This window comes from Sinocyclocheilus grahami, unplaced genomic scaffold (genome assembly GCF_001515645.1).
Source record: "Sinocyclocheilus grahami isolate Dianchi unplaced genomic scaffold, SAMN03320097.WGS_v1.1 scaffold275.1, whole genome shotgun sequence".
In the NCBI taxonomy this organism is placed as follows: Eukaryota; Metazoa; Chordata; class Actinopteri; order Cypriniformes; family Cyprinidae; genus Sinocyclocheilus; species Sinocyclocheilus grahami.
The window spans coordinates 568,666-594,505 of record NW_015505454.1 but is presented as its reverse complement, the minus strand read 5'-3'; the positions used below and the strand labels follow the sequence as shown (position 1 = coordinate 594,505).

Sequence of the window (25,840 nt, the reverse complement as noted above, 5' to 3'; positions counted from 1 at the left end):
TCTTCTGTTCAGATTGATCTACAATATTATTAGCCTTGCAAATAATGACAATGAGTCAAGCTACAGAAAAATAAATAAATAATGCCATTCATTCAGTCTATGAGTAACATTCACTTCCTGTGATGCCACTGCAATTAATAACTGATCTATTATCGGCAGCCACGTGTGAAATTAATAATGCCACAAGCCTCTCTGGGAATGGAAGTAGTATCAGCTGTTGTAATCCATGCCTGCAAAGACTGGAAACTCATGGTAAGCCAAAGCACGTCCAGATCAAATACACGTGCTAAAGCTGTGAGCTACCTGATATCCAGACATATTGTTGTTACATCAGTCCTAGAAAAATGGAGATAAAAATTCATGTTGCCTCCTATGATTCACAGCGACAAATCCCATAATTATTATCATACAGCTCTCTTAAACCACTGCTGATGACTTCAACGATAAGCACAGAGCAGAAAGTGAAAGAGACACATTTATGATTAACCATTTAATGCCAGTCTAACATGTGCATCCTGAACACGACGCTCACTAATCTCTCTCCAGGAAAGCTCAACACACGCATTTAATTTGAAAATGGCATTAGATAAAGCCTGAAGGGCTCTATAAAATCTTCAGATTAAAACACTATCTTCTTTTAATCTCATTTAGAGCTCTGAGAGAGAAGAGAGATCCTATATTTTTGCATTTGCTTCACCCAACCAAAACAGTCCCTGAAGCTCAACACAATCCTTTCCTGGTTTAATTACTACCAATTAGTGATTGCACTGTTCCATAATGCCTATGCCTTCCTATTGTAGTCTGTGGGATTTGTGGTTTATTTCCCAGTGCAGTCATTGGAGAGCACAGTGAAGGATTCCACTGAGAGAGATAATCAGGCACATATAATTCAGACCTATTGCTGTACTACTGCAGACCTACAACACTGATCAAAAGATGATAGAAATGGACATGCAGTGAGAGGAGGAGAAAGACAGAAAAGAGAGAGCAAACAGTCAAGGGAGAACCACTAATGATGATTTTTTTTTTTTTTACTGAATCTCTTCTGAGAAGTTGCATCCCTTGGGAACCACCCACACTTAATGTCTATAGTACTGTCTCTGGAGTGGCTTTTTTGGGCTGCAGCCTTGCTAATAAATGCTCAACGGGGGCTTGCTTTATTGCTTAACAGCACAACACTCATTTCATACTGCACATGAATTATGATGCTGCAGATATGCGATGGATACATTACCTGCAGATTGTTGAGAGGTTCCATCTTCATGATAGGGCCGCTCATGCTGAGAGGGAGACTAACGTCAATGGTCTGATTGGGGCTCAGAGGAGTCAGAACCTGCAGAGGGCCAGCAGGGGAGAGACCGAAACTACAGAAAAACAGAGAAACACAGTTTTAGACTAGTGATGCAACAAAAACTGACTTTTTTTTTTTTTTACAGAAACTGAAATTAAAGTTTCGTTTAGCTAAAACTAATGCTACTGCAGTTAAATGTGGGTAATTTAATTTGCATACTTATTCGTATGTCATATTCACAGTTCTGCTGCAATGAGCCACATCTCAATATTTCAGCCAAACACATTTTACATACTCTAGCAACCTTTTTGGTCATGGTAATATGTGACTGATGATATGTTTACTTACTGTAGCTAATATATGCTGTGCGCACGAAACATTCACCGACACAGTCAAAATGTGCCATTTGAGCCAATGATTTTGCCCTCCAAAACTATTTCGGCCAAATTATTTTGTTTGCATCACCAGTTAAGACCCGATCAATATTTGGCTCAGGATTTGACATTTTGTTTTATTGTCTGCAATCTGTAAATTTGTTGCACATTTACAGGTAGAGGGACCTTCTAGAAACAAGAACATCACAAAGACTTGTGCACTTTTGACAGGGTAAGTAACCAACCACCCGGTCACCTTTACAAATCCATAGCAACACTCTGTCAACCACTCACAACAGCCAAGCATTGTGGCTTGAGATTTGTGTGAGAAAGCATCATTCTATAAATCTATACATACATAAGAATATGACCTTTTGTTGCCCTTGTATTAGTCAAAGATCTAAGTAGAATATATTACAACAACCTGCTTTACTATACAAGCAGTAATTTTCTAGAGAGAAGTCCTCAATTGACATGAACACATTTAAGTCTCTTTAGAATATCAGCATGTCCTTGAATGATCCCACTGACAAAATGCTATAAATGAATGGAACGCCTTCCAGGCAGGCCTCCAAACTGATTAACAATCAGAGAAGATACCACAGAGAGAAGAGCAAAACCTTGAAGAGAGCTCCAAAACCATCTCCCGTTCTACCACTGGACTCACCTGTTCCTGTTGAACTGAATGGCGAAGTCAGTCATAACGCTCATGGCTTTGTTGGTAAGAGACAGGTCCATCTGAATGATCCCACCGCGTCGGGCAAATGTCCCAGAAATCTCCAGCCCTTTAGCTTTCATTGCCGCTAACCACACCTGAACCCACAGATAAACAGGTTGAGAGTGTGGGGGAAAGAAAGAGAGTTAAGCGGACACACACAGGACGTCTCAATGTTTCTGTACAAATGCATCAGATAGATGTTTTTGGCCCCTGCATTGCACCTTGCTGTTTTTAAGCATATCATTCTATGAGAGTTGCATTTTAAAACCTTTTTTAAGATTAAAAATGTGCTCTGCATTCTGTTGGACTCTGTTGAGCTGTTATTGAACACCACAGCACATTTCATGTGCACAGCCACTAAGAGTCCAGGAAACGCTGCCACATTACAAATTGACTTAAAGCGGGGAAACTGCTTATAAAAGTCTTCTGAATTCATAACCAAAGTTATTGATTCAGAGTATTGATTGATTCTATACTTACAGTTTTAGGAGCAATGTAGGATCCTGTTGGCATGCCAACACCTCCACCGAGGTCAAAAAGGTCTCCCAATCCACCTCCAACAGCAGGAGCACCGCCAAGAGCAGCAGGCATGGCTGCTGGGGCCGCCCCCAAACCGGCACCCATCTGAGCAGAGGGAGACAAGTATTACAACTAGGGATGCACGATATATCGGCCACCATATCGGTATCGGCCCATATCGGCTCATTTTTTCTGTTATCGGTATCGGCCTGATAAGAAAATTTGGCCGATATCTTAAAGCCGATAAATAATGCATTATTTCCTTCAGAGACACTTCAGATGCGCGCTGTTCGTTTGCAGCCTTTTGTGCAATTGTACATTGTAATATTGTGTTTATTTGATGTATATCTGATTTATCTCATATAGAATGCGTTTGGTTAAGTTAAAAAGAGCGCTTCAGTTTACCGGTGATCATCTTTAGCTCAGCACACGCAGCCCAAACAGCAGTGCACAACATTAATAACTATGATTGGGAATGTCGTGTATATAACATTCTAATGAGAACATTATTATAATAAAACGTTGTGAATTCTTTGGGTTTAGTTGCCGTGTTTCAGCGCGTTGTTATGGGAAGAGCGCATCCACAACAGGATCACACATTCTGACTATAGCATGCAATAACTGCGTCATTTTGTACATATATAAGTTGTATTATTATGTTTATGTTGTATTAATATTCATCTCAGGATGCATTTCCTTGAGTTAAATAAGCTGCCAGCAAAACGCTTCAGTTTACCGTGTTCATTCAGCTCTTCAGCTTCAGCACGTGCAGCTCAATGGCTGCTATTTAAAACAGTGGTATTAATTTGTTACTTTTTCAAAATCATTGATATATTATTAATAACAACAACTACTTGTATTTTTCTCTTATTATTTTCATCAAATATGGTTTAGTAATTAAAATCATTTAATTATTGTCCGTGCAGATTGAATTGTTGTTCCGTTTTATTGATCTATGGCACATTCATTTTGATTCTTTACACGTGTAATGATGTCCAGTGACTTGTTTGCATTATTTATGCATAATTTTATTTATTTGTAAGACTTTATGACTAAATTTGGTAATGGGAGAGTAAAAATATTTTTAAAACGTACACCGTTCAAACTAGGCTGCTTATGTTGAAGTGTTTGGGATGTGGCTTTTAATGATGAGACCTTTTTTGTAATCAGGCTCTCAAAAAGTATATAACAATTTGGATATAGATTTATCGGCCAACATATCGGTTATCGGCTTTCAAAAATAAAGAATAATCGGTTATCGGTATCGGCCAAAATTTTCATATCGGTGCATCCCTAATTACAACCCATTACAACTTTTCTAGACTGCAACAAGACTGTCAGGAAAAAGACAAATTAACTAAGATAAAAGACGTGGAGGAGGAATTTAACAGCTCTTTGATTAATGAAGGGAAACCCAAAATGCTAATACTCCTCCAACGAAGCACATTCATCAAAGTCTGGATGAACTTTGCTAAAAATCTTACCGAAGGGCTTCCGCCGATGTCTCCTCCCAGCTGGGAACAGAAAGGACAAAAAATGAGTGTAAGGATCAGTAGGCAGGAAAGAAGCGGATAATTATGAAGAGGTTGATGAAGGGGGAACTAGCTCAGTGGGTGGAAACAAGTTAATGAGCTGCTAAGGAAGTTGTGAGACATTCTATGGACAGTTTCTTTAATCTTTTTACTCTCAACTAGGGATGGGCAATATGAAATGTCAGTCAATAAAGGTTTTGTTTGTTATCGCAGCATGTAAACATATCTGCACAGCACAGGACTGCTTAAAGTTATTAAGATGTTAAAGTGATACAGAAAGATGTACATATGTGACCCAAGTTTGCATCCAGGGTCACGAGGTGCTTTCCCAGTCCCATCCCCAACACTTCTCCTCCATCATTTCCCGTCTCATCCCTACTGTCTCTATCTAATAAAGCCAAAAAAGGCCATAAAATGTCTGTCTTGGTGATTATCCACAAAAACACAGCCAGTTATGTCTTAAATGATTGTAAACCATTGGGAAAGAAATCAGATGTGTGTCAAGATACTGAATCTTTATAATGAAGTTTTATAGTGACAGCAGTCTAACATACCTGCTGCTGTCTATGCCCTTAAATAGCAAAGACAAAAGAGAGAATCACTCGCTGCTCTTGATTGAACAACTTTTGTAGCTTTAATAAAAATCAGTGTATATTTAATTCATACAGCGAAGACTATGCAGTGTTTTATTTTACATTGATTGCTCTTTTTTAATATTTCTTACTTAAATGCTAAATGCACCTGAAAAAAAAATTTGCATTTGTCTTGTTGTTTATATTTGCATACTTGTTCTTATTTTTAATAACAAAGCTAAAATAACATATACATATAATTATTGGGACAATAAATGACTCCTATCATGAAAACTAATTTAGTCATATCGCCCACCCCTAGATGTGACTACTTGTGCGTGACTACAACTACAACTACCGCTACAAACTCAAATACCGAAACAAAAAGGAGGAAATGTGCTCTTATGATTCCTTCATACTGATCTGAGAGCAGTTTATGTTGGGCAACACGGACTAGTCTAAGATCAGTACAGAGGAACATTTTAAGGATGAACTCAAAAGGTGAGAACACCCACACAGACCTCTCTCTCACTATAATCAGAAGATGGCTGGGGAGACTGCACCTCTGTCCTGTGGGAAACTCCCGGCTGATAGAGGAATGAGAAATGGATGAAATATTTCCAATGGATGAAAGCAGAACAAATGAGGGGAATGAGGCTGGGGATTTCTAAAACTCTACAAACATTCATGAACTTTACAGTGACTAAAAATACTGACATAACTTCCGGAAAAATAACATGTGGTTGCATCAAGCACAGGACTGTTCATACAAGGTGTGTTATGACAAACAAATATTTTGTAGATATTTTACTTATGTCGACACCAGTTACAAGTGGTTGTAAATAAAAAAGTTGGGGCTGTAAATATACATGGCCTTCTGCTGGTGTGATGAGTACATCTGATACTCCTACTAACAGATCCGTAATTTAGACTAATGAAATGGCATGATATGAAAGTGTCTGCTTCCTCTTTCACTTAGTTTAATTACCGTATCTGATTCATCGCCCATCTGCAAGTGTAGCGTAAGGATAAAAGAGAGAGGGAAAAAAAACAAGAGTCAAAAAAGAGAAAGAAGACCGGAGGGGAAATGCAGGCAAGGAAAGTTAACTAATTATGCAAGACCATCTGTGATTTCTCAACAGACACAATTACACTGGTTAAGAGAGTTTGGATGTGTGTTTAAGGAGGAGGGGGCTGATCTGGGATTAGATGATCTCGATTTAGTAAAGTAGGTCTGGATCCTGCTGTTCAGGCCAAAGCTACCTCAAAATACATGTCCTACAACATGTGTGAGCTGAACAACTGACAAAGACATTACCAAAAGCCTTGCATATCTGTATATGCACACACAGATTGTTAAAGGAACAGATGGGTATATTCATTCCAGTAATTACACTGTTTTACCCTTTAAATGAATCTAATTTCACCACAAAGGGGTGATTATGTTTGTAGCAGAGCGAGAGGCGGCAGGAGATGAACATACCAGACTATCCAGACCTCCTCCCAGTAGGTCCATGGCTCCCATCTGCATTGAGGGCTGCACTGAAGGGACAGCGGCAGTGGGTGGGGCCAGATCCAGGTTCAGCAGGTCACCTAGGAGATCACCTTGTGATGGAATGACAGCAGGTGGAGCTTCAGAAGGTCCAGACTGGCCAACATCAGGGCTCTCGGCATTTTCCCCACTGAGAGAGAGAAATGATCAAATTGTTATAATACATTTTTTGTTGTTGTGTTAAATGTGTTAAAAAAACACATTTAAACACTAACACATTTTTAAACAAGATACATTTGAAAAAAGATTATGTAAGGTAAATGTAAAATAATTTCATTATAAATATATTATTAAATATGAACTAAATAATAATTATTATAAATATGAATATATATATTTATTTTTGCTATTCTATCTATAAAGTAATATAAGAAAAGAATATATACAGAGACTCACGAGCCAGCGCGAGCAGGAATTCTCTTGTGCTGAACGCCACGGCTGCCCTCCACAAAAGCACTGGGAGGTTTGTGGTAGACTGAGGCCAGAGTACCAATGTGGCAGATAAGCTCCTCCAGCAGGGTGGGCTCAATCAGGTCCGTCTCCTCTGATATCAAAGGCTTCTCGGCCAGCACCACCTCTTTTGCCGCCACAGGGTCAGTGGAGAGTAGACGCCAGTAGATGTAGCCACGGTCACGCAGGTCAGGATTATCAGAATCCTGCAGAGTTAAAGAGAGCAAAATACAGGGAAAATGAAATTGACCAATAGCGAACCTAAGGGAATCATACACTGTTTATGACGTGAGAGGAAGGAAGAGAAAATGAGGTGACTGGTTCTTTCCACAAAACCTCATCTGAAGGACAGAGTCTTGTGTAAATAATGCAAAACTTTTGAGCACCGATTCATCTGTGTGATGAGATCAAGTGGTACGCCAACAACACCCAGAGCAAAACAGCGGTGAGAGAATTAGATCTTGAGGCCATAAAATGGCACATGGGATAAAGGAGGACATTTGGTATTCTGAGAGAACCCTGGCGGCGAGTACAGCCTGTGGCACTGAACCTCAAAGTTAATAATGACAAGATTCAATCTCAGATCCCAGTCTGACAGCACAAGCTCACAGCTTCTCTGAATATTAATGAGATCTCACACACATACTTGCTCTCTGGCTGATACACACACAAACATTAAACTAGTCTTTATAAATCAACATTTTCAAGTTCCAAAAGGTACGTAAAGACAAAGTAAACCATATGAATTAAGTGCTTTAATCCAAAAAAGTTTAACATTAAGGCTAAGTATTGACAGATTTCACAAATCGATTCAAATCTGATTCACAAAATCTTGATTCGATTTGGTTTATATTGGGATATATATGAAGTATGCATGTCAGTTTTTCTAAAGGAAAATCTCTAATGCTGTAAACTATATAAGGAATCATTACTATAACAAAGATTAAAATTAACAACATATTCCAAATTAAATAGCTATTCATTTTTAGATATAATAAGTACTTAAAAATATATTAAGTTTTTACACATCAACTTTTTAATTATAGGGCCTATAATTGTTTCTATAATAATTTAAACTGGCTGTCATAAAAAAAAATTCATGACAGATTTATTCAAACATACAATCGATCAGAGACATCACTAACAGGTTAAGTTTACATTTTTTTATTAAAACTAATTTTTTTCTAGTGGACAGTTGATCTATGGACATTGAATGGCTTTCCTGATTTAAATACAACGTAACATTGTATATAGTTTACAAGCTGTTTGTTGACATCTTTCTGCAGTAGATTTTGTGATGAAAATTTGAAAGCTGATACGTTCATATTAAAATAAACAAAGCACAATGCTTATTGCAGTTATTGGATGGAATCACACTACAAAACAATATTTAGTGAAGCTTTGTTCACACTGTAGGGTATCAGAGTGAATAAGACAATTTAAGATTCGATTAGATTGGTGTTAAAACAACCTAAAGAGCCAAATTCCACAAAGAGGCCCAGGACAACAAGACAACGACATAAATCTGTCCACGATACCCTAGCACCAGCCAGTCTGAAGCAAGCCTAACCAACTCTTTAAGAGAACAGCTTGCACCATTAAAACAAAAGAACACATTGATAATCCTAACTCAGGAAGGAGATTGTCAATTTTGGGGCAAGAAACCCAAGATTAATGATTGAAGAGACAACATCATAACCATCACATGAGGGAAATCATTAGTAGAGACTTTGTTGGGTGGTTTCCCAGACAGACCAGGCTCCTTCTAGACCTTTTGATCCTCACAAAGCACATCCTCACCTTCACAGAACGACAGAGAGACTGTCTTTTACAGATGTAGATGCACCAAAATGATGCTAAAAGGACTTTAGGAGCAACTAATCATTTCTATGCATAACTACATATTATGTATGTAACCCACACATTTGACTACCATGTCCTAATCACTCATTGTGTATGTCTTTTGAATAACTATTGAATAGTTTATAGGTTTATATTCATGTTGGGTGAATGTTCATGTTCATTAAAATGGAGATTGATTAAAATTATTTAATCATTATTGTCAAGCATGTCTCATTTGTCAAGCAAGCACGTTTGTGCTGCATCCCTCTGAAATTAATGGATTAGCAGCACTTACTTTAACTGGAAAAAAGAATAAGGTGCCCTTATTCTGCGACACTGTGGCTTAAAAAGCATATTCTGATGATGTAAAAAAACCTGTTAATAGCAATTAAATCCCTAACTGGCACAGAGGAAGAATGCAAAGTATACTAGCATTAACAAATATATACATGTTTAATAAATATAAACCTGTTGTTTTGAAATGGTACAGGGTTTCAAAACTCTGGCCAACAAAATCTAACCCAAATGGTGGTTTACTATTTACATTGCATTATGCCACAAATATGTACATATGAATGTATATAATATATTAAAGCAGAGCAGGTCATGTAGTTTAACAGAGGCACAGGAGCAGGACACTAATCCCTCATCTGATGCTTTTATAATCATCATCTTTGTTTCCTGTGCACTTGACATTCATTTGAGACATGTTTAAAAATTAGAAGTCTTCCATTTTGTGGTTTATTTATCCTCTTATTGTCTGCCTGCAGTTTCAAAAAGCAATTACAGACTTTTGTTAAAAAGAATAAATATATCTTTTATATAATCTTATCTTAAATATATATTTTTGAATATCTTGTTTTCTTCAGAGTGAGTCAGAAAGCCAAACGGCCTTGCTTTAGAGATCTGCCATTTGAGAATGGCAACACCTACAGAGGGTGTCCTTGAAGGTGTGAGCAAGTATATGTGCAGAGTAATTTTCTCACTGAAACGTGTGCTTTGATAAGCACCCATGTGGATATCTCACCTGTGTGGCGAGACTGAGCACTTGTTGCACCAGCTCCTGGGTCTCAGTGGGTTTCTTCAGGAACAACTTCACAATAGCTGTCAGCAACTGCAGTTGCACCTGAAAGAGAAGCATGAAAAACATTAACACGGGGACAAATCCTGTAACACGATTTTCCAAGAGACAAGCTCATTACAGTATTCACTAGGGTAGTATGGTATTATTGTTATAATACCAAAATTTCAGTAGTCATTACTAGTGCTGTGTTCGATACATCGATACGATGACGTACTGTCACGGAGATTTGACTGAGAGATATGAGCTGTCCCTGTATCGATATTGTGGCACGTGTGCAGCGCGCTTAATTTGAATACAACAACAACATTTAAAATTGAGTAGAAAAGTGCAAGGTTTCTAAAAAAATAATGAATAGAGCATAATATATAGGTTACAACAAGGTTTAATCTGGCCACAGTGGAACCCAACCGGGTTGCCAGATATAAAGAGACATAATCCCCGAAACAGAGCTTCACACTTGCGCAATATGGAAATATCTGCTAAATGTGTTACTTATCTTTGTCAACCTGGCAACCATGTGCACACGCGCTCTCTCCGCTGTGGATAAACGCGCTTGCTTTCTGAAAACACCGGTAAGCTTGCAGTTTAGCAATCTCCACTTCAATATTCTATTCTCAGAAAAGTGTAATTCATCAAGTTTGTTCCTGAATGTCTGAGTGCGCAACATGATCTGTGTGAGTGGCTGAGTGTGTGTGTGCATTAGATACAGTGAAGACATTAGTGCGTTAGTTTAGAACTCATCTAATTTTTATTTTTATTTTTTAAACGTAGAGAGTGTGTTAATTTGTGCAATGATAACCTACCACCAATGTAAATATGATTTTTAAAATAAATTAGAATGAGTACATTACAATATAAATTTATTAGAAGCACCTGAAAGAGAAGCATGAAAAACATTAACACGGGGACAAATCCTGTAACACGATTTTCCAAGAGACAAGCTCATTACAGTATTCACTAGGGTAGTATGGTATTATTGTTATAATACCAAAATTTCAGTAGTCATTACTAGTGCTGTGTTCGATACATCGATACGATGACGTACTGTCACGGAGATTTGACTGAGAGATATGAGCTGTCCCTGTATCGATATTGTGGCACGTGTGCAGCGCGCTTAATTTGAATACAACAACAACATTTAAAATTGAGTAGAAAAGTGCAAGGTTTCTAAAAAAATAATGAATAGAGCATAATATATAGGTTACAACAAGGTTTAATCTGGCCACAGTGGAACCCAACCGGGTTGCCAGATATAAAGAGACATAATCCCCGAAACAGAGCTTCACACTTGCGCAATATGGAAATATCTGCTAAATGTGTTACTTATCTTTGTCAACCTGGCAACCATGTGCACACGCGCTCTCTCCGCTGTGGATAAACGCGCTTGCTTTCTGAAAACACCGGTAAGCTTGCAGTTTAGCAATCTCCACTTCAATATTCTATTCTCAGAAAAGTGTAATTCATCAAGTTTGTTCCTGAATGTCTGAGTGCGCAACATGATCTGTGTGAGTGGCTGAGTGTGTGTGTGCATTAGATACAGTGAAGACATTAGTGCGTTAGTTTAGAACTCATCTAATTTTTATTTTTATTTTTTAAACGTAGAGAGTGTGTTAATTTGTGCAATGATAACCTACCACCAATGTAAATATGATTTTTAAAATAAATTAGAATGAGTACATTACAATATAAATTTATTAGAACGAGTACATTATTATTTATGGGCTTAAAAACAAGATGCAAACAATTAGAATATTGTAACTGGTGGGGAGTGCCCAGTGTAAACATGAAACATATGCCATTACCTACATTGTACTGTGGTACAGTTATGGAGGTCCTTCATAATAATGCAGAGGTCAACTGCCTGCTCTGCCAATAGTTAGAAATGGCACTATACTATGCAGTGTTTAATAAACAGCTGTTTTACGAAATTCTGCTGAGGTGAAATTCAGTGCAGTCCTGTATCGTGATACGTATCGTGGCATCTGTATCGTATCGTGACTTTGCTGGTGATACACAGCCCTAGTCATTACCACTACCAGTGAAAGAGACCAATTTCGATACCACAGCAAAAAGTCATCCTATTACACGGTTGCAGTTTTTCTTCATGCACATTGAAGCAAAGTAACACACTGCATGCATATCACAAGTCTGCTGTACTTATTACAGCATATTTAATAAAGCAATTTAAAAGGCACTTCACCTGTGTGCTCTCATCATGGAAGCCTTCCAGGAAGCTCTCCAGCAGCTCATCTGCATTGTCGATCCTTTCTGCGTACTCTCCCACAATCCAGATCATGGCTGCCCGTGCCTCAGGCTCATCCAGAGAGTCCAGGTTCTCACACAGAGTGGCAATCACACTCTCATATCTGACAACACATTCAAGAAAAAAGCAACAATGAAGCAGCAAAATGACAGTGGGGGGGGGTCTCTGGGTTCAGTGAATCTTTATTGCATTTTTCAACACATTTTACTATGAAAGGCATGACTGAACAGAGACTGTGTCAGGACAATGAACCTCTAACACCTGGATAATGAACCTTAGCCAAACAGAAATAGGATGCAGTTAGAGAGAGAAAGAGAGAAACAGCTTTAGTGACAAAGAAGTCAGGGACAAGGGAAATTGAAAAACCTACTTGTTGGGGTACTTGCGGAAGATGTCCTTGATGACCACAATGGCTTCCTGCACCACATAATTGACCTTGGTCTGAATGAGGTCAAGCAGTGTGCTGACACAACGCTCTGCTGATTGCTGTAACAAAGACAGGAGGGACAGAAAAACAGATAAGCTAATCTGCTAAACCATAAATGGTATCATCAGTTAACCAAAGAAGCAGTTGGCTTTGGTTTCACATCAGGTTGAATCCTTTCATTAGGAGTGGTGAACTTTACAATTAATTAACACTGACAGTCTAATGAGTGTTAATTTTAAGTTAATAATAATGCTATCCTAATCAGGGTCAGGCTTGCTCACCTCTACTTTAATTGCACAGCGGCCAATGGCTCGTACAGCTTTACGCACAAAGTCCACATCCACTTCAGTGGCATATTCCTTCAGCTCAGCCAGCACCTACACCACCCAAACACACAGAAATTTAACACAGACTCTCATTAGCATACATTTCAAATGTTCATGTGATAAACAGTGGGGTCCAAAAGTGAGTGATGGGAACATATGGGAATGAAAACAGATCTAAATGTGGAAATAAAACAAAAACACAGCAAAAGGAAAAACAATAATAACTACACAAACAACAAGAACAATAAAAATTATGAAGGATATTATAAAACGCAAGTAGTAGTAGTAATAATATTTAGGTTTATTGCCATTTCAGCTTCATAGACAGATTTAAAATTCATTAAACGAAACAATTAAATAACGATAAAAAGGCTAGAAAAAATAAGAAAGGCTAAACAAATTTGTAAGTACATATAAGACATCATTTAATTATATTCCCTCTTTCTCATGACAAAAATCATTGTTTCATGACATTAAAAATTTGGCAGACCATAAATATACATTACTGCTGTCATTAATGCAAAAGAGGAAAAAACAAATACTTAGACAGTGAAAATCATGTTGATTTGTTATTTACAATTTCTTTTTTATTTTTTTTTTTACAAAAATGCAAAACAGATGTATTTTCATTAGTAGTCTTAGACTTTTGGACTCCACTGTTTTCTGGGTGGAGTCACAGAAAAATTTATGAACATAGATGATCAGGCAGAGATCATGTTTCACATTAGTGAAGTGTGGTGGTGTGGGTGCAGTTTCATTCACCTGAGCAATGTTGGCCTGAGACGCCAGGCGGATCATGATATCCAGCTTCTCCAGCTTGACATAGATTGGGTCATTATATTTCACAAAGAAAACCTTCATCTCATGTTTTAGAATTTCAGGGCTGGTAGAAACATAAAAGAAAAAGAAAAAAAGAGAAATATATAATAAAGTTGATTTACAATATAGACTAATTATTTGTGCATTAACTTACTTTCGATATTGGTTTTTTGACAGCCGATGCCGATATCTTGGAAAGCAGGGTGGCCGATGGCCGATATAAATTTATTTATTTTAATTAATATTTAAGAAATTTGAAATCATTTTAAAATTGATTTAAAAAATAAATGTGTTAAATAAACATACTTATACTTTAGATGACAAAGTATTTTTCACAAATAAATAAATATTTAATAAAAATATAATTAAAAAGGAAGTAAACACTATAACCAAAAGGGCACTCAGTATTCTGTGAAGTCTGTGTGCATTAATCATATTTTTTTCAAATAAAGCCAAGGTAACACTCATTTTACATACAGCACACAGTAAAAATGACATGAACATGACAGTGGGCAAATGCATAAAGCGCAGCATAATTTAAAATCACAAGTTTAAAGTTTGTCGATCGCGTGTCTCCAGTGAAGCTGAACTCTCCTCCTGTCCACATTCAATTCTCACGGATCAACCGTCACGCAGAGAACATGCGATCATGCAGGTCACATGCACACTTCACAAGATCTCACAACTGGATCCGACTAGTTTGCAAGATTTTTGAAATTAGATGTTTATTAGACATTTAAAGATTTGTTTAAATTATATAAATGCGTATTTGCTGAATGCTGATGGCAAACAAGAAAGTATTATAATGTTTGCCTTTCTATGACTAATAATATAAAAGCAATCTTTATAATACTTTTTGTATAGATTTGAATTCCTTTGTTTAACCGTTCTACCTGATTATTAGACAGATGTATTAGATAATCCATATTAGACAGAACTGAACGACAACAGCGAACAAGAGGGAGAATGTAAGCACTGTGAGCTCAGGCGCTGCCGTTCGCAGCGCCGTCAAAATAAAAGTCCGCCTCGAACAAACAGGAAAACTTATCGGCCGATGCCGATATTTTAAAAAATGCCAAATATCGGCCGACAGCTAATCATCACTTCATATAAACTCACTTTATTTTCCACAGCTCTGCACCTACCGTTTCTGTACGATGAGGTTAATGTTCCTCAAGGCAACATACTGCAGTTCAGGTTCAGCTGAGAGCAGCGTGACCAAAGGAGGAGCAAGTTTCTTCAGAAGAGTGCCGTAATAGTCTAGATCTTTAGGAAGCATTTCCATGAACTTCATCAGAACCTTCACTGCAGACAGAACCACGGCAGAGTTAGCGTGGGACAGCCGTGGAGTTACACGCTCACAGATACTGTGGGAGGAGAGAGAGAAACATGCTTCAAAAAGGCAGAGGAAAAAACTAATCTTTAACAGCAAAAACACACTGGGCAGTTTAATAATGCCTGAATTATGGCTGGTAGAAAATATAAACTGATTTTCCAAACTGCAATCTATATTTGAACAATCCGATACTGATTCTTAAAATGCGGAACTGAATCAACAGTGATTCAAAGCCAACTTCGATCTAATTCAATTCAATTCAATTTAATTCAGGTAATCAATGCCGATACTAGGTGACACACTAGATCAGCTTTATTAGTGAAGCTAGCTTCTATGTATTATGTAGACTTCATTAGAGGAGTGATGAAATAACATTGCCCTCTGACCTCTGTGACTCGCGGTCATCACGGGGCGTGTAGTTGGCCAGGCAGTCGAGGATGAAGATCTGGCCCCACTCGGTGCATTCATTAAGGGCTGTCAGGAGCTTATTAATTGTCTGAGGGTTCAGGTCCAGAAGGTTGCTGTTAGGATGAGACTCTGCTATCTCAGACAGAGCAAAAAGTATATAACAATTTGGATATAGATTTATCGGCCAACATATCGGTTATCGGCTTTCAAAAATAAAGAATAATCGGTTATCGGTATCGGCCAAAATTTTCATATCGGTGCATCCCTAAAAAGAGGCATTAAACTCAATACAGTGGTAGTGTGTGTGATGGGTCTCGAGTTTCGCACAATAGCATGTAATTACACACCATGGAGACTAAGAGAGAGCTAAATGGCACTGGCAGGCCCACAGATGCCCTTAAAACAAACATAAGTGCGTGGGCAAGTGAATTAGCGCGAGTACAGATGCACTCAGGGATATTTATCTAAGTTGAGAGATTATTTTTTTGGAATACTGTCAGCATCTAACCAGGTCTTGGATTTTATGTTCCTTTCACATGTCAATTATATATATTAGATTGGTTTTATCTTATTTGGCTATTTGGGTTATAATGCCTCACCATGGGGTTGGAGTCAGAGATCAGGTCTTTCAGGGTGTCCAGGAAGCCCTGGTCTTCCACCAGCTGGGCGTTAATGTCATGCAGCTTGGCGACACAAACTGCAGCAGTCTTCCTTACGTAAGGGTCTTCATCTTTCAGACACTTCCTTAGAGGTTCACACAGGTACTCGGTGATCTTGTCTACTCGGATGCAGCCCATGGTGCGCACAGCCAGTGCACGAATCAGAGGGTTTGGGTCCTCACAGTCCTACAGGAGAGAACACATCACCAACACACATTAGCCCTAAAATACAGACAGTGTCAAAAAAAAAATTATGCTGAAAACATGCTGTTTAATATGTAAAACATTCACATATAAACACATTTACTGCTGGATTCTATGAATGCAAAGTTCAAAATAACAGCATTTTTTTTTAAATATAAACTTCTTTGTAACATTATAAATGTCTTTACTACCACTTTTAAATAATTTATTGTATTTATGTGTGTATTAAATATGAATGTGTACATAAATATATACTAAGCTATCAACTACTGGTCATATACAGAACAATTACCTAAGCCAAGTTACAAACATGGCAAAAATACCTACAAGCTACTACATATTTTCATAAACCAGGTTTCTGCGTGAAACAGCTAAATAAACATACCATATAATGTTTCTGTGAAAGTTATAGAAAATATCGTTTGCACAGAATAAAAGCAATTTAAGTCAATGGAAAAAGTCTCCACCATGAAAAAAAAAAACTATTAAATTAAATTTGCTACTGAAAAGCATAATTTAAAAACTAGCAATGAAAAAAAGTCTACTGAGAAAAGTAAATGGACTAATAGCTCTGCTGTTTGTAGCACCACTAAAGTCCAACACTGAGAGACCGATAAAAAAGACTGAGTGACCTGTAAACTTTTGGGCCTTATTGCCTACTTGCTTTAGTCTTCGTCTAGTTAGTTGCTTCAGTAATGTGTCTCTCGTTCCATTCTCAGGTGTGTGGGAAAAACTCATTAGTGCTGATGGAGTGACTGCCATGCAGACTGTGCCATCCTATAAAATCCTATAACTATTCTAGCACTCATAGAGATGAGAGTTTCTCTGCTGCTGCCGGGCTTATGTCATGCCTTTTAAGAACTTCACAGTCCGGAGTAGGAAATTCATCTGTCTAAACTTCAGAGCGTGTTTTATAATCCATAGAATATTTTACAGTTGTTTTGCATTGAAAAATAAATGAATATCTCAATCTGTATCTACCGCCTGTGCAAATTGTATGATAAAATATTAAAAATACTATCAGTTGTTTCGTCTGAACTGTACCTTCACAAAGGTGTTGACTGCCATAATGGCCATGTCCGGCTGGCTCTTGGCATAATTCATCAAGTACAGATAGACCAGCTTCTTCAGCTCCAGATTATCCGTCTGCATGCAGTTCACAACATCAGGAAACAGAGCACTGGAAACAAAAATATTAAGATCAGAACTCCATAAACTCATGCTGTACCAATGGAAACACGGGATGGATGACATACAGAGTAGCATATAAAACAGTGAGACATTCATATAAATGTTGCATACTTGTCTTACCTGACATCTTTTCCCACTGTCATAGACGCAATGACCTTCTTCACTGCCTCCTTCTTCTTCTCTTTCTTATCACTGTTGAGCTCTGCCTTCAGCTCAAAGATCTCCCCTAAACAGCCCGACACACAAGAATTTATGAATTTTAGATCACAACTAGAGCACGAAAATAATGTGCAAGTCTAGACAGCCAGTATTAGAGGAGTTGTTTACATTATGTAATAAAAGAGAAAATAATCATCATTCTGTGTAAAATGTTTTTCTTGGCTTTGACCAAGTATTGTGTGCAGCTCTATTTTGCAGTTAAAATACTCGGTTCTGGCACAATCATGTGCCTGCAAGTGCCTAATCCAAATAAAGCCAGAACTCCAAATCTCATTTAGACTGCAGTTAAATAAGACTACACAATATTAGACTTTAGTTTACTGGGTTCTGCGGAAAGAAACAGAGCAGAAATATCGAAGCACTAAACGTTGATTTATTTAACAGTATTTAAATGTGTAATGGTGTAGTGAACTTGATGATCTGCACTGGCCAAAACAGACACAGTAAATGACTAAATCTCTTTAACATAATGTTATACTAATCCCAAAACTTATCTTTAAAACAAAACGGAAAACATCAGACCTTTCTTGGTAGTGGTGAAATATTTGGAGTCTGTCATCTTGGATCCCAAGCCGCGGTTCTCCTGCAGAAGAGAAAGAAGATTCCTAAGCCCATAAGAAAAATGTGGAAGAGAATAAAGGCAGGTAGGATACCGAAAAAGTGCAAGCGCAGGGGAATAAGAGGAAGTCAAGTCCCTGTCCTGCTGATACCTTCCCTGATGTTTCTTACAGATTGTGGAGTGGGGAAAAAGTTGCACAAAAACACATTGTTAAAGCTTGATGTTCTCTTTCAGTCAGCAAATTATATTCTTTATGTGCAGTGACTGCCCTCTCATGCTCTCTAAATGTGCTGTGAAGAGTTTTCCATTTCCTGTTATTGAACATTAGACTCTCGCCATCACCTGAAAGGTCTTTTAAGAGGAAGAGAAACCTTAGGACACAACAGTATTTTATTTGATTCAGCTGACTTGATGACAAGTTTTTTTATTTATATACACTACCATTCAAAAGTTTGGGTTCAGTAAGAATTTGTAATGCTTTTAAAAGACGTCTCCTATGCCTATCAAAGATCCATTTTATTTGGTTAAAAACAGTAAAAATTTAATAGTGTGAAATATTATTACAATTTAAAACTTTTTTTTATTTTTATTCTACTGTTTTCTATTGTAATTGCATGCAATTTATTTCTGTGATGCAAAGCTGAACTTTCAGCAGGCATTACTCCAGTCTTCAGTGTCACATGATCCTTCTAAAATGCTGATTTGGTGCTTAAGAAACAATTTTTTATTATTATCAGTGTTGGAAAAACCTGTCGCATTTACAGCCTTTCTTCTTCCCCAATGACTAACAGCACGGGGCATTTTCATTCTTACAATAAAGAAGCTGCAGAATTATGATCTGTGCACCTTGAATGCCTTGTGTAACCCTGCTGACCATTTCCATACAAACTGTATTATGATCATCCATGAAACAGCACCTGTCTGTAAATGTTCACACCTGTATAAATGGTCCTTGACAAATGAATGACAATACTGACACAGTAAGTCAGTAAGGCAACACTATCAGTCCACTAACTCTCCAAATGCATAAATCATTGATCAAGGACTGCTGTGGTATTTCATTACCAAACATACCATATTACTATATTATCATAAAGGCACCACGTTAACTAATTTATAATCATTATTAGGGATGTAACGATTAACCGCGAGCCGGTTGAAAATCTATTCAAATATGTGACGATTCAAATCGGTTGAGATGCTAAACAAACCGCAATTCAGTTAGGGGTAGGAGTTTATATGAATGCATGTCTGAGGGGAACTTACTGTCTTTAGAAAAGTTTAGATGGTATTTTTTCTATTCATCTTGCCTCTGTATAATGCATATTAAAGTTCATAAGTGCAGTGCTCCATTTGTTTACAGCAGAAACGCTTTAAGCGCCACCTGCTGGCAGAGAGTGAATCTGCGTCTCATTCAGCTCATCTGCTGTTTCATGCAGATATTTTTATGTATAGTTTCACAAAACTGAAGTCAAACCATTCTGTTTTTACTTCAAATTTCGAAATCATACAATTTAGATTAAAAACGGCTCATGTTGTATGTATGCAGCATCTTTGTTTGGATCATGATTAAAATGCAGTGGCTGCCTCTAATTTTAAAAGGAAAGCACAGACAAAGCCTTAGTTTGTTTATATGAAGAGATTTCTTTTATTTGTGTTACTTGTTTATTTGATTTGGGGCTTGTTTTAAAATTTCTATTTAGTTTAGTTATTTACATTATATTTAAATTTTGTCATTTAGCAGACACCTTTATCCAAAGCGACTTACAAATGAGGACAACAGAAGCAATCAAAACCAACAAAAGAGCAATAATATGCAAGGGCTATATTAGTATATTATTATAGTGTTATATTTCAATTTCACAAAGAAATGTGCCGCATTTTGTCCAAGCAATAATAAAAGGACATATTTAATTTATAATTTGTCTTAAATCTCATTTTGTAAAAAATTTAATAAAATCGTGAATCGAATCGTGAAATCAAAATCGTGAGTTGAGTGAATCGTTACATCCCTAATCATTAGCAATTTAGTAAATCAATAACAATATACATTTGACAGTAAAGGCATTTACAATATGCTATTGCTACAGAAGATTTTTATTTCAAACAAATAGTTATTTTGAACGTTCTATTCACCAAACAACTCCGGAAAAACATGCATCATGGTTTCCACCACATTATTAAGCAAATATTTTTTACATTATTAATAAGAAGAAAGGATAATATGGCACTGAAGCATGGAGTAAAGGCTGCTGAAAATTCTGCTTCGCCATCACATGAATAAATATTAAAACATATTAAATGACATTTTTTACTGTATTTTTATCAATCAAATGCACTTTTGAATGGCAGAGCTAGCTAGACAGCTAGATAGATAGATAGATAGATACAGAGTCTGTGTGTAATATTCTGAAAGCTTCTAACACTGTACGAAGACCACATATTCATTAATTCTGTTTTACAGAAATGTAAACTTTACAATAACTATAGCATTTTGGTAACAAATACTTACAAAGCTTAGCAGTGGTAAACTAAAGCCAAAGGCCGTAGTACTTCAAAGTTGATAACGCAGGCAGGCACATAACAAAGTAATACACAAGAATATATGGAAAAGTACACCTCTTTAACTATCCATTAAAAACTATAGCCATTTCAGACAGTTCCCTTTAAAGAAGAAGAATAATCTCTCCCGTCAAGCTGTGAGGCGGCGTCCCAGCTAATGTCAGTGAAGTACAGATAAAGTAACTGTCAACTGTCAGACTCCACTGAACGACTGTTAACGTGATGCAGCGCTTGATCTGAAACCATTAACGTTACCAACAACCGTAACATCACAACAACTGGTTAGATATATAACGTTACGTGGCGCAGCGGTGACTGCAGCAGGTGACTGTCTCACTAGGTAAACCCACAGAGCTAACTAGCTAAACCCATTTATTACGCCCCGAATTCGACATTTTTAAACTAATTTTCCATTCAGAATTATCCACGGGTCTTTCTTCTAATCCTAAGAGCGAACTGGACCTTCACTCACACAAAGCTGACTTGCCCACTCCATTTTTGGCGGATGAATGAACCTGCTCGCGGAGATGTAGATAGTCGATGGTGTGCTAGCTGAATGCTAACGGCTAAAGCTTCATGACCTTCTTAATCAGGGTTTATGAGAGCGCAGTTAAGCCTTTAATCTAGCGGACTGTATTACTGTCCAGCCACGCAGCGCACAAAGCCATAGATAAGTTGAAATGAGGCACCGTACCTCAGTTAAACCGAGAAATGCTCCTTACCGAAGTGAAGAGTGAGTGAGTGTGTGTGTGTACAAGTCGGCCTTCTTCCTTCCCTCCCACCTTTCATGGTTTGTCATCATATGATTCACACTTCCGTCTTCCGCCTTCATTAAGGGGACTTTTCGTCTCATGTTACACACTGTTGAATGCCCTAAGATTACTGTAAAATATTAATTGGTTTTCAATTTGTATTCATTTAAACATACTAAGAGATTGTAGGTTATAGTTATGTCAGCATACATTACAGAATAACCTACCTAATTTACAGGTGCATCTCAATAAATTAGAATGTCGTGGAAAAGTTCATTTATTTCAGTAATTCAACTCAAATTGTGAAACTCATGTATTAAATAAATTCAATGCACACAGACTGAAGTAGTTTAAGTCGTTGGTTCTTTTAATTGTGATGATTTTGGCTCACATTTAACAAAAACCCACCAATTCACTATCTCAACAAATTAGAATATGGTGACATGCCAATCAGCTAATCAACTCAAAACACCTGCAAAGGTTTCCTAAGCCTTCAAAATGGTCTCTCAGTTTGGTTCACTAGGCTACACAATCATGGGGAAGACTGCTGATCTGACAGTTGTCCAGAAGACAATCATTGACACCCTTCACAAGGAGGGTAAGCCACAAACATTCATTGCCAAAGAAGCTGGCTGTTCACAGAGTGCTGTATCCAAGCATGTTAACAGAAAGTTGAGTGGAAGGAAAAAGTGTGGAAGAAAAAGATGCACAACCAACCGAGAGAACCGCAGAAGAAGAACTGGACTGTTTTACCACCTCAGCAGTGCCACAAACTGATCACCTCCATGCCACGCCGAATTGAGGCAGTAATTAAAGCAAAAGGAGCCCCTACCAAGTATTGAGTACATGTACAGTAAATGAACATACTTTCCAGAAGGCCAACAATTCACTAAAAATGTTTTTTTTTTATTCTTATGAAGTATTCTAATTTGTTGAGATAGTGAATTGGTGGGTTTTTGTTAAATGTGAGCCAAAATCATCACAATTAAAAGAACCAAAGACTTAAACTACTTCAGTCTGTGTGCAATTAATTTATTTAATACACTAGTTTCACAATTTGAGTTGAATTACTGAAATAAATGAACTTTTCCACGACATTCTAATTTATTGAGATGCACCTGTATATTCTATTGGAATTTGCAAAACTTTCTATAGATTATTCAGTGTTGTATCCTCACATAACTATATCGTAATAAAATCGTCAATTAATGTCTTATTTGACATTTCACGTAATTTCAAGTTTACAAAAGCATTTTTCTACTTCTCAAGATATCTTGAATATAAATTTTCGGATGCTACATGCTGCCTATTTTTGTAATTATTTCTCTTCTAATGAATTTTGAATCTTCCCTCAATTATTAATGCTATATTATTAAAATACTATTATAATAGGTCATTGTACCCGTCATATGTTTATCTACCAAAGAAGAAATACAAAGCATTTCATCCAAAACATTTTTATTATAAGTATTAAATGAACAGTAATTGGTTTTCAAGGAACAGTGGAATGTTGGTCTTGCAATATTGCTATTCAACACAGACAAATTCCACAATGTCAAGACCTTACATTTCATTGTCACCATTAAAGAAAAACAATCAGCCAAACAAACTTAATTTGAGAAATTAAAAGTAAATCAATACACATTCAGATTTCAAATCATCCAACAGCCTTTTCATTTACTCAAACCAGAGCATGACAGATTCAACATGCATTTTGTAGATCACATCTGAACATCATATTTGCATAATGCAAATCAGACGGGTTCGCTCAAGTAAATAAAACATGTGAATCTACACTCTTGTAGTATTGATGTCAATAATGAATAAAGAAAAACAGACCCATCCATGCAATAAATTATTTTTTTTAAAAATGCCTAAATGCGATTAGAAACATAATGAATGTCATCACAGAAAAGAAACATCTTTCTGTAATTTTTTTTTGAAAGCAGAACATAATAAATACAACTGGAGCTCAAAATTAGTTAACTGTACAAATGTATGGCAGTTAATAATTAGATACTGTAAAGATTACTGAATGTGTAGTGTGTATGTGTTTGACTAAAGTGAGAATTAGGCAAAGCAACCATTAATATAATTTGAAAGACCGCAGAGAGCTCTACTGTCCTTACTTATACCTATTTGAGAAATTTAACATTGTCCTAAAGTGTCACAACAGACGTTTAAATGGCAATGAACATAAAAGCAATGTGCAGTGATGCATTGTATTGCAGCTTTTATACAAGAGGTGTTGAGGAGGGTCAATGGCCATGCTAACAGTAATAGCATATGGTTGCAGTCCTCGAGGCAAAAAAAGAACACTGAAATCCATTTCCATAAAATCTCCCTCACTTTTTCTGACCCTTTTTGATTCACTAAAACAGCAAACATCGGAACACCTCTCAATAAAACACTTGAGCTCATAAATACACAGCAGTACTGTATAAAGCCCCTGAAAGAGAACATACCAAGAGTAAACAATTCATCCATTCATATAGAAACATACATCGTCCCTTTATGATAAAACAGTTCAGCCACAACCAATCAACAAGGCTTAATAACTTACTCATTTAACACAAATAAACAATAAAATGCCAAACCAATATGTGTGTAGTGTAATTCATTTAAGTGGAGTCAATGTTTTCTCCTATTTTATGCAATGGTGCCTACCAGTACCAATTCAAGATTAGATGTGTATGAAGGTTTAAAAAACGCAATTTTTAAGCACTCATTCAAGTCACACTTTCATGTCACACAAAACATAACCGGTAACAATCAGCTCAACGTAAAAAAAATCAAAAAATCAACCACTTGGTTCCACCATAAAGCTTTAAAAGAAATGTTATGTCTGCCGATGATGACAGTGGAAAATATCATTACTTCATAAGCAGTTTTGGACTCAATATGGCTTTTCACAATAAAAGGGCCTGATTTCCTGAATGATTACGATTTCTATACTCTGTAGTGATTTCCATTTTTTGAAAACATCCTATTGATGTTTAATATGGCATTATCTTCAATTAAATGTCCTTCATTTCTCACTTGCAGATAAATCAAGCAATTTACTTTAAACAGAGGAACGCTCATAAAGCAGGATATTGTTGTCACTGTGACCTTAAACATGTGCGATTGTCTCACAGTTAACAATGGGCCAAAACACATGATCCATCCAGTATAACAAACATTCTCTACCTCACACGCTCAGACTTAACCACCCAGGTACATGCACACTTCATCTCTTCATCTCTACTTCACAAACACAGCTTCTCATCCTTACTTTAAGGCAAGAAAATTTGTCAAGGCAACATTCAATAGCAACATTGCATAGCTAAGGCAGAATTACCATACTGAAATAAACAGCATACATTTTGTACATTAATATTAAAGTCAATTAATAATAATTATATTTACATTACACTACCACACATTTAATGAACATATATTACATATATAAACCTATACATTAACCGTATTAGTTTGTACAGAACAAATGAAACATTTGTCTGCCACGGTTATGTTGCACAGATGTGTGAATTATGTCCTCTCGTAAAGGTTTATGAGAGAACCAATTCAACAAGTTGATATGGGCTAAAACAACAGCACAGCCACTTAATTGTATTTCCAATTTGGATCATTTGGATTCCAGATGGAAGAATGGTCAAAACGTCATTTAGGCATTTGTCTTCAAATCTGTCATAAAATTACACCAAAATGATTCCACCATCTTATTCTCCAGTATACAGTATACTCTGTATATTACAATTCCCTGATTAAAATAAGATTTTTACACTTCTTTCCACCAAATGAAAACTTAACCAGCTAAAAATTTGTCCTCACGGAATGAATTCAAACACAGGTCATGAGGACATTAATAAGGAGCATTAAAAACTACAGATCCCTAAAGGGAAATGTAGTCATTTCCTTTCTCAAACAGAACAAATCTAAGAAGGAAAAATTACTCGAACAAAATTAAACACAGCTGAGATGGTGCATGTACAGTAGCTCTTTAGAACAGGCTATGGTGGTCCAAGATGTCAAGAATAGTGTTGTATGTTCTTAGCCACTTTAGGACACATCTATGCCTCCAGTGAAATGACAGTAAGGATTCCAGCATCCTGCTACATATTGTACACAACAGTCAGATGTGCATTGTCTCTTAGTCTTACAAATGTGCTTTTTTTTGG

General features: G+C 36.8%; 1 protein-coding gene across 1 annotated transcript in view; it reads right to left on the bottom strand.

The window, feature by feature from the left end:
• LOC107599930 (AP-1 complex subunit beta-1) overlaps window positions 1-21,564 on the bottom strand; it is a 35,114-nt gene extending 13,550 nt beyond the window's left edge. The window contains exons 1-20 of the mRNA XM_016291666.1: window positions 21,380-21,564; window positions 18,309-18,369; window positions 17,688-17,793; window positions 17,421-17,556; window positions 16,094-16,358; window positions 15,492-15,666; window positions 14,915-15,136; window positions 13,713-13,833; window positions 12,906-13,001; window positions 12,568-12,683; window positions 12,135-12,300; window positions 9,878-9,976; window positions 6,955-7,214; window positions 6,490-6,688; window positions 5,995-6,015; window positions 5,528-5,593; window positions 4,387-4,416; window positions 2,864-3,007; window positions 2,333-2,478; window positions 1,235-1,364 (exon numbers count right to left, since the gene is read on the bottom strand). Of these exons, the coding sequence (XP_016147152.1) occupies window positions 1,235-1,364; window positions 2,333-2,478; window positions 2,864-3,007; window positions 4,387-4,416; window positions 5,528-5,593; window positions 5,995-6,015; window positions 6,490-6,688; window positions 6,955-7,214; window positions 9,878-9,976; window positions 12,135-12,300; window positions 12,568-12,683; window positions 12,906-13,001; window positions 13,713-13,833; window positions 14,915-15,136; window positions 15,492-15,666; window positions 16,094-16,358; window positions 17,421-17,556; window positions 17,688-17,793; window positions 18,309-18,369; window positions 21,380-21,403 (2,583 nt within the window). The 5' untranslated portion in view covers window positions 21,404-21,564. The remainder of the gene's footprint in view (window positions 1-1,234; window positions 1,365-2,332; window positions 2,479-2,863; window positions 3,008-4,386; window positions 4,417-5,527; window positions 5,594-5,994; window positions 6,016-6,489; window positions 6,689-6,954; window positions 7,215-9,877; window positions 9,977-12,134; window positions 12,301-12,567; window positions 12,684-12,905; window positions 13,002-13,712; window positions 13,834-14,914; window positions 15,137-15,491; window positions 15,667-16,093; window positions 16,359-17,420; window positions 17,557-17,687; window positions 17,794-18,308; window positions 18,370-21,379) is intronic.
• Between the last annotated feature and the right edge of the window lie 4,276 nt (window positions 21,565-25,840).